This window comes from Neodiprion fabricii, chromosome 3, assembly GCF_021155785.1.
Source record: "Neodiprion fabricii isolate iyNeoFabr1 chromosome 3, iyNeoFabr1.1, whole genome shotgun sequence".
Classification (NCBI taxonomy): domain Eukaryota; kingdom Metazoa; phylum Arthropoda; class Insecta; order Hymenoptera; family Diprionidae; genus Neodiprion; species Neodiprion fabricii.
The window spans coordinates 31,121,576-31,137,601 of record NC_060241.1 but is presented as its reverse complement, the minus strand read 5'-3'; the positions used below and the strand labels follow the sequence as shown (position 1 = coordinate 31,137,601).

General features: G+C 41.4%; 1 protein-coding gene across 3 annotated transcripts; it reads right to left on the bottom strand.

The window, feature by feature from the left end:
- Nucleotides 1-1,608: 1,608 nt before the first annotated feature.
- Nucleotides 1,609-15,732, bottom strand: LOC124178725 (phosphoenolpyruvate carboxykinase [GTP]-like). Of its 3 annotated transcripts, none has more exons than XR_006869883.1 (11): nucleotides 15,718-15,732; nucleotides 8,905-9,038; nucleotides 7,622-7,982; nucleotides 6,790-7,050; nucleotides 5,654-5,838; nucleotides 5,148-5,542; nucleotides 4,680-5,027; nucleotides 4,351-4,617; nucleotides 3,738-4,249; nucleotides 2,188-2,855; nucleotides 1,609-2,109 (listed from the first exon to the last, which is right to left on the bottom strand). XR_006869883.1 is itself a non-coding variant. In XM_046562289.1 (8 exons), exons 2-8 carry the CDS (start codon nucleotides 7,903-7,905, stop codon nucleotides 3,791-3,793), a joined length of 2,199 nt encoding a protein of 732 aa, XP_046418245.1. In that variant the 5' UTR covers nucleotides 7,906-7,982; nucleotides 8,905-9,047; the 3' UTR covers nucleotides 3,274-3,790. The 3 variants fall into 3 exon arrangements, 1 of the variants encoding a protein (XP_046418245.1); XR_006869884.1 differs by having other exon boundaries at nucleotides 1,609-1,866; XM_046562289.1 differs by lacking the exons at nucleotides 1,609-2,109; nucleotides 2,188-2,855; nucleotides 15,718-15,732 and having other exon boundaries at nucleotides 3,274-4,249; nucleotides 8,905-9,047.
- Between the last annotated feature and the right edge of the window lie 294 nt (nucleotides 15,733-16,026).

The following is a 16,026-nucleotide window of genomic DNA, read 5'->3' as shown; positions in this document are numbered from 1 at the left end:
GGAGAAATTATAACGGGCGAACGGACGGAGAGGCTCTTGGCCGAGAAGGATTTCTCTTGAATCGTAAATACCAATCTGGCTCACAGCGCGATGCACCTCGAGCTGAATGTTAACCATTTCCCGGTGCTGCAGGTGAGGCAAGCAACCGACGAGCCTCACGCATGGTTGGAGGAAGGCCGAAGATGGTGATGCGAGGAGGTGCCGCGGCGGAGGAGGGAGGGAGGGAGGGAGGGAGGGAAGGAGGGAGGCTTTCTTCTAACCACTGCAAGACTTTCGGTCCTACGTAAGTATGCTGCGGAACTCGGGTGAGGTCTTGGCTCGGCTCAGCTCGTGCGCGATTCAATCGAACGTGCAGCGAGGACCTGCCCGTGTCTACGCGATGCCCATCGAGCAAAGGCTGGCTTACCTCTGCGACTCTGACTGCGACTGCAACTGCGGCCGAGATACGCGTACCCGCTTCGCGACCCAATGCCCACATGCGTTTGCCGTTAGAACCAAAGCATTTGACGACGGACGACCGAGAGCGTTTAGGAAATGATCCATCGATCGAGGTTGTGTGAGGAAACTGCTAATGTGCAGTACCTTACGATCTCGATCGACGGGATGGTAGCCGATGTACGATAAAAAAAATGGCATCTAATTCAGCTTCCTTGGTTAGGATGATTAATTCATGGAGAACGGCATCGCGAAAAGTGTTGTTCTTCCTCAGGCTCACAAATGATTTTACCTAAAGCTGCATCACTCAAACAGTTTTGGTCCAACCGTAAATCAGTGCCGACATTTTTTTGTTCGTATCTTTTTCAGAATGATCGTGGCGTTTTCGCTTTCGTTCCAAATTGTGTAGTAGGTATAGAATCTTTTCTAAATATCTTCTTTATGAAACTTTGAATATAGATGATCTGTCGCAAAACTGAGACGTTTTATCGACACATCATCCGTTCTTGCGAAATTTGACTTTATTGCTGGTGAGAAATTGAGATTTTAGCTTAGGTTGTTCGCGATTTTTTCACTATATTTTTTAGAGCTGCGAGAAATCCCGAAATCTCGAGAAAAAGTTCGGGTCCGGGACGGTTTTTTATCGGATCGGGTTTTTCGGAGATCTCCGAAGGGTCGGAATACTCGGAATCTTCGGGAAATCTGGGATTTTCCGGGAAACCCGAAATCTTCGTAAAACCCGAAATCTGTGGGGAACCCGAAGCGAGTGTAACTTACCTTAACTAATGTTTATAATATTGGAAGTACTATTAGTAATTAGTAATAAGTACTTATGTTTAAATGACATCAATATTTTTAGTAAGAAAAAACATCACTTTTCATCGGGGGATCCGGGAATCCCGAAAATTTCAACAAAATTGATATTTCCGGGAACTCCAATGTTTTCGGTATTGCCGAAAATCTCGTGAACCCGACCCGGAACTAATACATTCTTCCCGACGCGAAGAATTCTGGTACCCACACAGCCCTCATATTTTAACAGAGTTCTATGAATTGGACTAAGAGCTCACTACTGATAGTAGGTATGTGGCAATGGCAAATAAAAACCCACAGAATATACTCTTAAAAAAAAACTCGGATATAAATGCATGGACGGAAAGGAAAAACGCGCGGTTAGCCAAGTGATTTTTATTTTATTTGCCGTGATTGCCGTCCAACACTAAATGTTGCGGATTTTGAGAAGCACCAAGTCAAAATTCATCGCATTATTTCATTTCGCACGGTTATAGAACCACCGTGCACTGCAATTACTCCGGTAGAGTTAATTAAAAGTAGTGTTTAATTAGGAGATTGCAGGGGTGTCTGAACAGCAGGGTGTTGTCGTTTGTTTCTCCCGGTGTTGATTTTTTCCTGTTTATACGGTTTTTTTCGCTTGAAATACAAAGTGCTGTCGCGTCACGCAAAGCACGAATCATATAGGTATGTTGGTGAGGTTTAGAATTTTTTAGACGAAGCCAAAAAGAAGAAATGTAAAATCTCTTAGAAAGACGTTCAGAAAAAAAGTAATCAATCCGCCGAGAATTCATTTACGCTAAATTCACTGTACATTCCAAGCCTGACTCAGCCATCTTTAGTACATCAAGAATTAAGTCTTTGTTTGACATTATTTCATCGCTAAAAACAATCGTTTTAATAAATTTATGACAGATGCTAATAAATTGTTCTAAGAATTTATACTTAATCGTTACTCACCGAATTTACATTCTGCGCTATCCTGCGTTGACTCAAGCTATAACTTCTCGCTCAAAGTGCAGTAGAGACGATCGTCGGCAATGCAGAAATTCATCGGTACGGCAGAGTTCTTGGTTGAGTTATTGCTAGCAGAGAGGCACCTTAGAGCCCGCATACCCATTTCAAGTACCCCTTATTCGGTAGCGCTCTCTAGCACGAAATAGGTTTTTTGCAACTAATTTTCGAGATATCCTGGACGGTAAATGCCGGTTGGTTACCGACCCGTGCTCCACCGTACTTAGTATTACAAAAGCCTTGGTTAATACAAAGGACACTTACGATAATGAAGTGGCACGATACAAACATTAACAACTGACGTTATTGCAGCATGAATAAATAAATAACAAAATCCATATGCTTTAAATTTACGACAAAACATTAATCATCACCTACTAAACGGTGCCCAGTTTTGACTGTGATACTTCGCTACCGAAAATATGTGCGGCATTATTCACTACCTTCGTAAAACTAAATGCCGTCCAGGAACCTCCGATATTCGTTTCAAAAACCTATTTCGTGTGAGAGTGCGCTACTAAATTGGGAATATGAATGTGAGAGTGGTTTCGGCTTAAGAACCGTAAGCGTCTTCATTCCCAACGATCTGTACATGCATCGACGAATCCAATAACCTGAAAAATTGCACAATGTGGTTATTTTTATACAATTTACGTAAAATAGTAGTTATAAAAACTCGCATTTCAACATTCATAATTTCAAAATTAACGCCAACTCGAACAGAGCGGCAAGTTTATGAAGGACTTTATGACAGAAAAATGAATTTTCATTATTCAGAGATCTAATGTTGAACTTTGAAGACAATCCGTGAGCACGAAAATGTGATGAAGACGCTAAGATCATCTACTGATTGCTTATTATCAATATTTCAAGCGGGGTTGAAGAAATATATTTAATTAACATGATTCGTTTCGAGAGCGTATAATAAGAATGTCCAGCAGCGAACATGGTAATAGTTTTTATTTAGAGTAACTGGAAATTAGAAATCAAGAGATTATGAGTATTGAAATAAAGTTTTCGCACATACAGATCGTGATTTGATATTTTTTCTTATTTTTTTTTTCTTTCCTCGTTATAAAAATAACTATACACATTAAAATTTAAAACATCGACAAATAGCGTACATTATAATATCTATTCAACTTAAAATCTCCTTATAATACTATTCACCGATTTATACCATATATTCATCCATTTTTAAACACTTTCATTATCACATTTATACAGTGCATTACAGTTAGGAACTGTGCCAACCAGTTTCCGCCAAGTTGAGATTTCTCATTTAAAAATTCACGTGGCTTTAAGAATCCGAGAGTAATACACTTAATACCTTAAAAATAATCTTAAAAATGCGCAAATGGACTCGAAATATACATGTCACTGCATCGAACGGATAAAATATGGATTCAAGAAATCCGTTCGAGCCTTAACCAAAGACAAAAAAAATACAATTATCAACAGATAACAAAACCTGATTAATTGAAACCGCGACTTACACATCGACAAGGCTTTCCCATTTTATTCTCATTTAATCGATGAATTCGTGAGCTTAAATGTTGGCGACTTTTCCCGCAAGAATGTTCAGTTGTGTTCTGATTTCTTGCGGCAAATCCACGTTGACCTGATCCTCGAGGTATTCTCTGAGCTCGGCAGCTTCGCGTTGCCAAAACTCGCGAGGGAGATCGAACAGAGCATTTGTGTCAATGGAAATCTTCAGACCATCCAAATTAAGAGTACCAGGTCTAGGTAGAAGACCGATCGGTGATTCGACGGCGATATCAGCTCCATCAACTCGTCGTAAGATCCAGTCGAGGACCCGGGAATTTTCACCGAAACCTGGCCAGAGAAACTTTCCATCGGCTCCTTTCCTGAACCAATTCACATGGAATATGGCGGGTAGTTGCGCGTTTGGTACATCGGCCATACTCAGCCAGTGCTGGAGGTAGTGGCCGAAGTTATAGCCGAAGAAGGGCCGCATCGCAAAAGGATCATTCATGATGACTTTGGCCTGAAATAAAGCGAAAATGTTATCATTCTTACGTATACGAAGACGCAATTGAACTCGATTTTGAATCACCGTACTATGTTCCGTGGCACAATCGAACTCACTTTGTGTTCCGCTGCGGCGGTAGCCTCAGAGCGCATTGTTGCACCAATGAAGACTCCGTGCTGCCAACATCTAGCTTGATAGACAAGTGGAACCCCCTCTGGCCTTCGGCCACCAAACAATATGGCGTCAATTGGCACCCCCTCGGGATTTTCCCAGTCCGGGTCTATAATAGGACACTGTTTCGCGGGTGTGCAAAACCTCGAATTAGGGTGGGCAGCTGGTGTCTTCGAGCTTCTCATCCACTTGTTGCCTAGCCAATCCTCGACCTGGAATGCGTAAATAATTAGATCGAATTGCTTTGCGCAATATCGCTTCACGATGAATTTACCTCCACGTTCTCCTCTAGCTCGTTTTCCATGCCTTCCCAGAACACACCGCCATCGCTAGTGGCAGCAACGTTCGTGAAAATCGTGTTCTTAAAGACTGTTTTCATCGCGTTTGGATTGCTGAGGGTACTGGTGCCCGGTGCCACGCCGAAAAAACCGTTCTCAGGATTGATCGCCCGCAATTTTCCCTCCTTGTCGAACTTCATCCAGGCAATATCGTCCCCCACGCACTCCACCTTGTACCCGGGAAGTGTCGGCTGCATCATGGCCATGTTTGTCTTTCCGCACGCGCTGGGAAAGGCGGCTGCAATGTAGCGCTTCCTGCCCTTGGGGTTCGTGATTCCTAAGATCTGCGAGAGCATTGATAGAAGACGAGGATTAAGAGCAGAATCATGGCAGTCTCTGAAAACCGTTCGAAAACAAAAAAAGCCTTACGCCTGAACCTCGTAACATTAACAAGCAGAACTGACCAGCATGTGCTCGGCGAGCCATCCCTCGTCCCTGGCGATCGTCGAACCGATTCTGAGGGCAAAGCACTTCTTTCCGAGAAGAGAGTTGCCCCCGTAGCCACTGCCGTAAGAGACGATATCGTTTGTTGCTGGTTTGTGGAGGATTATCGTCCTTTCCGGATCGCAAGGCCAAGAGGACATCACGGGGTGAGTCGCGTTGCTCGCCGGGGTTCCGACGGAATGGAGACACTTAACAAACTCGTCGTTGCCCAGGCAGTCAAGAACGGCACTGCCCATCCTGGTCATCACTCGCATCGAGCAAACAACGTAGGCGGAATCCGTGATCTCGATGCCTAACTTCGACAAGTTTGAGCCTACGGGGCCCATGCTGAAGGGAACGACGTACATGGTACGACCTAGAAATGAGACGGTTTCCGGTTACGCTTGAGCTTCGTAATCCCTGCTTTCGGTTATCAGCGATACTCGTACATCTGTGTTTGAACGAACTTCATGAGGTATACGTTCACCTTTCATGCAGCCGGGAAAACGCTGAAGCACAGCCTTGTTCATGTCCTCCGGTGACATCCAATTCCCCAGGGTTCCCTTGACCCCGTCACGCGGGGTTGGAATGGTTTTGCTTCTCTCATCCGTGCTTATGAAGGTCCTGCTCTCCACACGTGCAACGTCGGCGGGATTCGTCTTTGCCAACCAGCTGCGATTTGATTTTATCGTGGCATTATATACATGTTACCATAAAATAAGTATTTTCGAAACAACGAGCGGAAGGCAACCGATATGCTAAATAATTTTACTCGTCGTCAGTATACGGTGGATACTCTCCGGCAATGCTATTATCCTCAACATATTCAAAGCGAATTGACTCGAGTCACAACAGAGATTACTGCTATGCAGAACTTGATCAACACATGATAGCAAACTGCATTATTGTAATGCTAAACCTCTAACGTGAATGAAGTGCCTGTTTGCTTTGTTTAAATTAATCAAGATTGAATATTTATATGCCACTATTCACGACACACAGGCAGAAGTCACAGCAGTGTGCACCTCTTAAACGTTAAACTACTCGCGCCTTCATTGATATGTTGACATCATTTACTTGTGTTATTGAATAGAACGAATTAGTAGATTTTCAATATCTAGTTCACATCTACGCAGCCAATTATTGAAACGATTTCAATAGCATAGGTATAGTCACACATTAGAGCCCTCTTACCGGGAAACGGTGTCAAGTGTGAGGAGTGTGACACTTATTGTTAGATCGAAAAGCAGGTCGGTCATTTTGATATTAGGTCAGCGTTGAGCCGTATGATCGATACTTCAATGATGCAATTGAAAGGTATTTGGAAGCAAATTGATTGTGTATCATAATACCGCAACTGTACGATTCTTGTCGAGAATTAGAACTACGACACTAACCGGTGTGATAAGCGGTCACAGACTGCAGCTGGCGGGTCTGACCCCGAGCAAAGTACGATTATTCTAGTATCGTATTAGGGCGACGGTGGTGTACGAACAGGGAACAACAAAGCGATAAAGAAGGTAGAACCGAGATGAAGGAAAAAGATTAGAAAGTTCCTCGGCACATCCATCAGTCAACCGCTTGTAATAACTATGACGATCATAGAAGTATGTCGAAACTCACCAATTTTCGTATTTAGGTAAAGCTTTGATTGTTCCTTTTTTCTCGAGTAGTTTGAGCAGCTGCAGATTCTCCTCCTCACTTCCATCGCAGACGTAAACTTTATCGGGACAACAAAGTGCGACGCACTCTTCTAAGTAAGCTCGGATCCTCGGTGCGAGAGGCTTCGCTAACCGGCTCGTGACTTGAACGCCCTTTATATGATCGTAGATACCCTCGGTGGATGTTGAAAACTTCGTGGCGTGGGTAACCACGTCGGACACTCTGCGCCAGATAAGATTAAAAAAATTTCTAAATTACAACGAGAAGTAAACGGTCCCTGGAAATTGAATGGTGCGTAGAGTACAGCTGCAACTATCGGACACCTAGATTATATACTTTCGGTAATATCTCTCAAGTCAACTGGACCGACGGTTAACGAAAAGTAAATCGACTCTTTCTAAGGCTTTATAATTTCCGGTTCGAATCAAGCACAAGGCTTTGCTTCGCGCCAGGGCTTCCCGTTTTGTACCCGGTAGAGGTTGATTACTGGAAGAGTAATCAACTCCTGATGCTGTACGGTATACATATACGAATGTTGCGTCAACGCCATGGCATACACGGCTGCCTGTGACTCGTAGACTCTTCGTTATCGTATTGTTGGTGGAAAAACTGTGTTCTAAAGTCTTGCATGATATGTCATTCAAAATACACTGTATTAAAATTCGAATTATTGCGCTGACAAGCATAGCTGAAATGCTATGTTATAAATTATAATTATATCCAGATTAATCTTTTTACAAAGTAAAATAAAATTAAGCTTAATTAAAATCAATAGTGGAGCAAAACGACTTACTGCGGATAGTATTTTTCCACGAAATCCGGCATCTTCTGAACTTGTTCAGAGTAACGTCTGTCAAGTGTCAAAATCGTTGATGAACCAAAGCCCTGCCGCAGGACGATGTCCTTTCGAAGAGTCGAAAAATTACGACTGTAGAAGGTCTTCCTCTGACATTGGATATTGAATCTCAAGTTCGGGTAGCTGATGATCTTCGAATTCTTGAAGGTGGAGAAATGCTTGAAGTGAACTATGTTTCGGGCTATCGGTAACCCGGACGAAGTGTACCTGAACGTTGACATGATGCCTGGTGCAGAGCACGCTTTTATGTGTTACGGCAGCCTTAAGCCCGGTTGACAATCCCCACGTTCCTCGACGCCTATTGGCCGAACAAATGAATTTTCCTCGTAGTGGGAGAGACCATGCAACAGAGCTACGAGTATGTGACCACGCGTGGCCGTCCACTGATGTAAGGATTGTGCCCGTTTGCGCGAGTTTTATAGATGAAATTTTTTAATCTTATTTATGTTCGACAATAAATGCACGACCTTACTTTCTCGCTTTAATCGGCAGTCAACTTATTTATTTTTGTTAACAGTTAACCAATGTCCAGCTATGCCCGTCCCCCTTCTTATCAATATAATGATATTTTGTAACAAGAACTTGTTGTCCTCCTCCGCCACTTGAATTGCTAGAGTTAGATAATTCTACGTCATGTGTTGTATTACACACCTCTGTAACACGAACGTAAGCTAATTTCGCGGTATGAACATGTTCTTATCTCTCTAACAATCTTCTTTGTTTTCAATAATCGCGATGCCCTGGTTGATTTAGCACAATTTCGCTGTCGCTGTGTTCTTTGCCAATTGCAAAACCGTACGGCGATGTCGCAATTAACCCCTTAATACATTTCGCCTGAGAAAATAGAACTCCGCGTAGTCCGGGCTTTCTCTGTGCGCGTCGCTCGGGCGAACTGAATTGATCTCTGAGTGAGAGCTTTTAAACTTGTTGATCTGTTACATCGATCGTGTGTAACGGTTGAATGTATTATTAGACGTATTATTGGCTAACGAACCGTAAAAGAACAAAGCGAATCAACTAGAAATTCAACATTTCAGGGACAGCAATATTGATTGTCTAATGGAAAAAAATTATTTTTCTGATTCGGATACGGCACGTTTGTTTTGATACCACGATAATCTATCAGAAGCGGATAACCGAATGACTGTCTTGTTTACGGATACCATGTTTAAAGTAGGTATTTCGTTATTACGTTATATACGTATACTGTGTAGACTTACTCTTTGCGTAGGCCCTTTGACTATGGTCAGTCAATCCGACGAAGACTTTCCATGAAAAAATTAACGAAACGTCTTCTGAAACCTTGCCGCCGAACTCGCTGGACACTGCCGACGGACTCCGGATGCTGGACTCACTGTTAATAACACCAGAGTGTTAGGCCAGCTGACAATATTATACATTGGAATTTAGAAACTACACCACTCTCTTCTATCCCACTCCTCTTCTCTTACTCGCTCAGTCTTTCACCATATTTTGTAAGTGGGCGCGTGGAAGGCGAATGGGAAAACGTATAGAATGAAAAGCAGTTGTAACTTCGTGAAATTTTCAATGCGCTGTTTCGAGTCGAAGAACTCAACGTATTCATCTTCGCTATCAAAGAAATAGACTCGCATATTTTTTTATTGCAGTAATTTTTTACTGCTGGACTTCAAACGAGCAATTAAAATTTGAAATGATATCGGGAAAAATGCTCGTGAGGTGGAAATAATCTATGCATGTCGCTATAAGACCATTAAATTTAATAGAGTTCTTCGAGCAAGAGTCGTAATACGTAAACGTGTCCATTGCAGGTGCCCTATACTGCAGTTTCTTCGAAAAATAATAAAACTTTAAATGTTCGAAACTCGTGAGAAACTTTTTCAAACAGATAATATTGTATTTGAGACTATCTGACCTTGTGGTCGTGTAGCAAGATCGTTCAAATTTATTATACAGCATGTACTAACAACGATCATTATAATAATACTGAGATCCAATAGTTACAATGACGTCGCAGGCGATAACTATGAAAATAATATTGCCGAGACTATGTTCACTTCCCCAATTATTGATGTAGTAACTGACAACAAGTACCGAAATTTTCTAGGTAGAAGAAATTCAAAACAAAACCGCCATGTGTATAACATGGGCCAGAATAGATTCTTTCTTTCTTTCTTCTCTGCGTCTATTTATACAGATAATAATTGACTTTTACAATACATTTCATGAATCATATTATGACGAGAAAGAGTTTTAAAAATGGTCAGATGCATTGTTTATACTCCGTTTCTGTGTTGCCAAGAATTTACCGATATCCACCGCGTTATAAGTTGTAGATGGATTAAATATTGACAAGAGAGGTGAACTTGAGCCCACTCTTGTATTTGAAAATATATGAGGCTCATGACCATATACATTTCTCAGTTCAACTATCGGGTTGGACTTGTGTACGTATCTCCGTAAAAAATTTCTAATACTTATAACTATATACAGAAATAATTTAATCCGTACGAAGACTTTGTAGCGCAGATAGTCGAGAATCATGAAGAAGACTTTGCTCTGGAAGCTGTCGTTTCTCTGAAATTCACAATCGTAAATTACGCTCGTAAATAACAGCCAAATTAAGTAGTCTGAAAACAATAATAAACTCCGCCGCGATAAGAATGCTGTCAAAACGATGCGGTTACGAAGATTTTTTGTGTTCGCGTAACATGCACCGCGATTCTTGGCGAGAAATTAGGTACGTCTTAGGGTAGTCTTTATTTAGGGTGTTGACGAATTCGTCGAGATTGCCTTGCATGATGCATTTTTCTTCGGATAGTAGCAGTAATGCCCACCAAGACTTCGCACTTACAGATTTTTTGGAACCTCAGTACTCTTACAATAAAATATATACTGAGAAAAAAAGTTTTTCCCATGTCATATTCAAAATAAACTTCGATCACAAAGCGGACTATCATAGAGTTGAGGTAAAATTATTAAAAAATTAGGCAATTGTCTTTGCATTATTTTTTGAAGTTGATTTGGGAGGTGGGGCGGACAAAATTAGTCGACACCCTGAATAAGGACCACCCTGCTTTGTACCAAAATCCCATTTCGAAAATCGATTTAATCTTCAGACTTATGTATATCTCGAGTCGATCAGTCTAGCTCCGAGGTCAATTCTCTTTCGTCGAGTGTACCACCATACACGTGCATGTTGCCCCGACCCATCGCCTATGTGCCAAGAGTCTAGAAATCACCCGTAGATTACGAATCTATCAATTTATCGCTTCCAATGAGCGGTTTAGAAAATGAAAGCGACAGAAAAAATACTTTTGCCGGGCAAAGCAGTTTCTATGACAATTTCTGCATACACGTCAAAGAGACGCGAAGTGTGATTACACGGACGCGATCTTTGAACTTGAGCCTGCAATGCGAACGTGGCTACTGTAAAAAAGGAATCATGCAGGCGTTGCAACCATGCACTTAAACCCGTTAGACAATGCCATTATCTAAAACCAACAATAAGGAGACTGACTGGTAGTCATGAGACTGGCAGAACTGCAGTGCTGGTTCGTGCCTGATTTCCAGTTTCTGCTTCACTGATTACTACCCTCGCATAACCTGAACAGCCTCGGTGTTCCGGATCAAACTGGATATTGGTTCGCAGGTTAAATGTTTCGCAAAATGCTGCAGCGCATAATTACACAGGTGCAACTGTCGATACAGAATGTCATGAATTCGACTTATCGCGTACGTAAACCAAACGCGTTGTACGCACTCTTAACGCTTTCGCAATTCTCAATACCTACTTATATCCTTGCGTGACATACTGCGTAATCCGTGCAGAAGAAGACACTTTCTCAACGCCCAGCTTTTTCTTACAAGAAATTTTTACTTTTAATCAACTATCGAATAGGTTTTCTGTTATTCGATACCGCAGGTGGGTGCTAACTGCTGACAATGAGTAATGAACACCCGGGACGAGTGACAATGTTCAGCACATTTTTTTTCTCACGTTCAAGGTTCACTCGAAGTTAGTATGCCTGCAAGTGGAATAACGTATGGCAAGTTAAATTCAACCAATTGCAAAATATTGACACACGAGTTAACAAAACCACAAAATCGAAGAGAAAACGGCAAAACATTATTCATTATCATTTTTGCAACTACGTATTATATGTATAGTGTATTACATACAGCGATATCGCGAGGGCTTGGCACTTTCGTTTATTCTGATTGGTTATCGCTTGGACTTCGGTAACGTGGATTATTTTATTACATGAATTTAATCAACGGCCACACTCTAGCCAGAGATTTGCCTGCACGCAGTATTGTGGTCCACGATGATTTTGCACTTTTGTTTCGGATTCACTGTTATTGCTTATGATTTGGAGTAAATAACCAATCCGCGTGTTAAAAATCTCTCGGAATTTCCGAACAACGATAGACTCATTTCTGACCGCATTACGCCATGGCAAACTAATCCGTTCGCTGACCAATGAAGTTGTTCGATGTGAAAACGGAAGCTAGAATCAGTCGACGGCATTTAGTTCGACAAATCTTATGAAAGCTTGATTAGGCCGGTATAACGATCCATTTAACAACTAAAAAGAATCATGCGTTCCATTGACATCATTTTTTTCGACAACTGCTATTTACTACATTACGCAAGACTTTCGACCCAAACTTCCCTGCCAAACGACAACGATCTCCAAAAAGGCCAGACAGGGTGATTCAAGTCGCGATAACTGAAATAATCTATCGAAAGGTCAGCGGAATATCACTGCTCCAACATTATCCTGCAAGATATTCAACCCTTCGGCAACTCCAGGGTCTAGACTACCACAGGGCAGCCACTAGGGTCAAGAAGATCTCGGCCGGGTCATTTGATTAAGCGATATCTTTAGGTAGCGGCCCTTAGACGGAGCCTTCAAAATATGTGCACATTACGAAAGACGTAGCGAGTGGTGTTTCATCTGCTCCATTAGCGGGAGACTTTTGTGAAAACCCAATCATACAAAGAGGAGAGATTCCCACATCTGGATCTACTAATTTAGATTTCATTCTACGTATGTAATTCTTAGTTACGCGCGAAGTCTCATCAAAGTCTGCCTGACAAAAAGAACTGGCAATCTTCGCTCTGTTTACAAATAGATAGCCTCGTTAGGTTTGGTACATTTTACGATTCACGGTCCACGTGTCACACGGGAATCGCTTCGAGACAGATTATGCAAACGTTCGTTCTTTCGTCATTTAGGTAAGTATCGTATAAACTCAAATAGGTCTCTTGGTACAGCGTGCATCTTACGGTGCGGTCGTTTAAAATTTTGTTACATTCATTCTCATTATTAGTATGCATGGAAATTGGAGGAAATTTTTAAGAATACTAATTGTTGATACCAATTGTATTGTATTCCCAGTAAAAATTCTTACGACGCTATTGGTGAATGAGATCGTATATCGAATGAGTGATTGACTCCAGAAATACTGGAATTTATTCATTAAAATGGTGGAAAAACACTTTCTTCAGTTCACATCTTGGGTTAAATATCTAACTTCCGAGGAATTCAAAGAGCATTGAGCATATTGCATCATTATATTCATATTTTTCCGGAGGAAAAAACCTCCGATTTACGTAGAACTGAAAAGATGGAAATACATTCAAACTACTGAAGATGTAGATAGTCGGCATATGCACGTCAACAACTTTTATCATACCGAAGGAAAAATAATAAAATAAAGAAATAAGCCACTGAAAAAGTAGTGTATACAAATTGCTGGCTTTGTCAATATTATTTCGACGCTGTGGTTTAGTCAACAAGACTTTGTGCGCTCATAATTATCATGAACCATAATTACAAACTTGCGGTAATAATAACACGGCATCTGTACAACGATTTCAGTACGGAGCAGGTAAATTGTCCATTATTACATCGCGCGTACATGCGCCGATTTTTACGTCAGGAACGGAAACCGCCGGTAAGCCGGTTTAAACCGATTCAAAGTCTGCTATCACTCGAAACAGAGCTGTAGTTATACATATACTATACATCAGCACTGCCTACGCATTCGTATTTTTTTCCCGCTAGACTGGCGCGTTGCAGCTTTAAATGCCTCCGCGTACGCATGCGTATACACGTATAATTATGCAAAGCGTAGTGGCACAAGAATGGCAAAGGCTATCGACTCATGCGAATTATAATTGGATTGTGAATTGCGGATCGCAGTTCGTGGACCGTGAATCACGGACTATTGGACTGACCCGAAATCAAGTTATTTCAAAACAATGTGATCCGAGATTAAAATTATCCAAAGCTGTTGCCAACACATTAACCGAAGTGTAAGCTTGTTGCATTATTACATCGACAAATGGATTCAACAATCTTTGAATACAACTCTTCCCGACGCCACTAGGCCCGTGATCGTAATAAGCGAAACAAACATATTTGGAAAAAAATATTATGAAATTGTCGCTTATCAAACGGCCTATTTAACGTTGTACGCATTCCTTGCGTACACGCGGTCTCGAATCATCAGAATTCAGGTATGAAATCACATACCGTAGCTACCGCTGGCACTAATCTGCATATAGTGAGTACACACGACAGCTGTATGTACAGAGATGCATATTGCGTTACGGCTGCACTTGCGAAAGATAGTCTCTGGTAACAACGAGGGGAATGTCGAAGGCTTGTCTCTGAGTAAGATACAAGCGGGTAACGTGTCGTTAAAGGTCTCCAGCTGTTATCGCGAATATTATTATTTACTTACGATTAATGCGAAAACTCAGGGCTTGAGAGGAAAGGGGCAAGGGGGAATGATTCGCGGGGGTCGTGCCTCTTCGTCGTGGCAACAACACGAAGCTGATCTTTGCGCAAACCCACAGCTGATATTGCTTCGCCTGTGTGTGACTCTCTACTGTAAATCCATGTAATATGCCAGCCAAGGTTGATTTTCACCAACGAACTATTTTCCTTTACTTGTATATTATGGTTTCCAAAATTCGACGGAAACGTCGGTATAATTGTGTCAAAATAAATTTACCAATTTGTGAGCAGAGGTCCGAAAGACTCTAATCTGGGTTTAAATCCCTGAGATTTACTCTCTAGTTACACTGCAGCTATTAATTCTGTCACTCAAGGTACGACAAAAAATATTTAGAGACTTATTACGGGAATTCAGGAGCTCGACCAAAATGGTTACGGGATCTTGCAAAAAATATATTTCAAGACAATCATAGTGTGTAAAGGAATTCGATCAAAGTATTACGCAGAGGGACGTCTTCGTAATCGTTAAAATTCAACCAAGCTTCGGATCGTCGCTCGTGTCTAACGTTTATGCCGTATATTATAGGTTTCTATTTGCGTGCAATCTACGCTTCGTTGTAAACTTACAATTAGCGCACGAATGCAAACCAGTGGTCCCGGTTCGACATACTGTATATTATTTATTATCACCAAGATATGTTTGCGGAGCGAGTCGAGCCCCCAACTGACGTCACATTGACTGACGCCGACAGTCGCAATAAGATAAAATTTGCTCTATTTCTCTTTATTTCTCTCGTGTTGTATGCAAGAGGTTAAGTGAGTGTTTTTTTTAATGAGAATTACGATTTTGCTACTGATTGGCAATTATATTGCCAATCTTCATCGCAATTATACTCATCATGTGCGGTACAGCAATGTTGCAGTAAATAAGGATGATGCAATTTGAATGAGGAATGTCATCTATGCATACGATGTCACGCGAACCGATCGCGAAAAGTTCACACTCTATGATTAGAGTCACGCTTGGTTTTTTCTTTTTTTTCTCATTCCAAACAGCACGTATAATTCAAGGAATTCGAAAATGCGACTGTCCAGATATTTCACAGATGTAAGAGTTTGAAAAATGAACAATTCGAAGACGAAATTTTGAATATCTCAAACGTGTAAAACTTGAGAGGTATATTGATAGAGAAATTGTTGGAATCCATCATTGACTGTCACAAAGGTAGTAAACATTTCAAACTCAGAGATAAAAAAATACATAGAAACAACTCCAAATAGTTCGAATATTTTTAGACATACCATTAACAGAACTGGTAGAGTTGTGTAAGTCGACTTTGTCCCCATCCCCTTCCGCACACTTTAAAGCACAGGGTTACGAGGTTTGCAGTTACGATCTTGAGCCCAATAGACTGGGGGAGACCTCTGTCTAGACACAGAGAACCATGGAGAAGTCTTTGGTCAGGACAGCTGCTGCAATATCGACAACTTACGATTGTTATCAGACAATCCTGGCAATTTTACCAGCATTAGAATTTCACAGAAATGTAAATACCTTTTGCCGCTTCTCTGGCCGACTGATAACGTAGATACTGTATCTGAGAGAGGAAT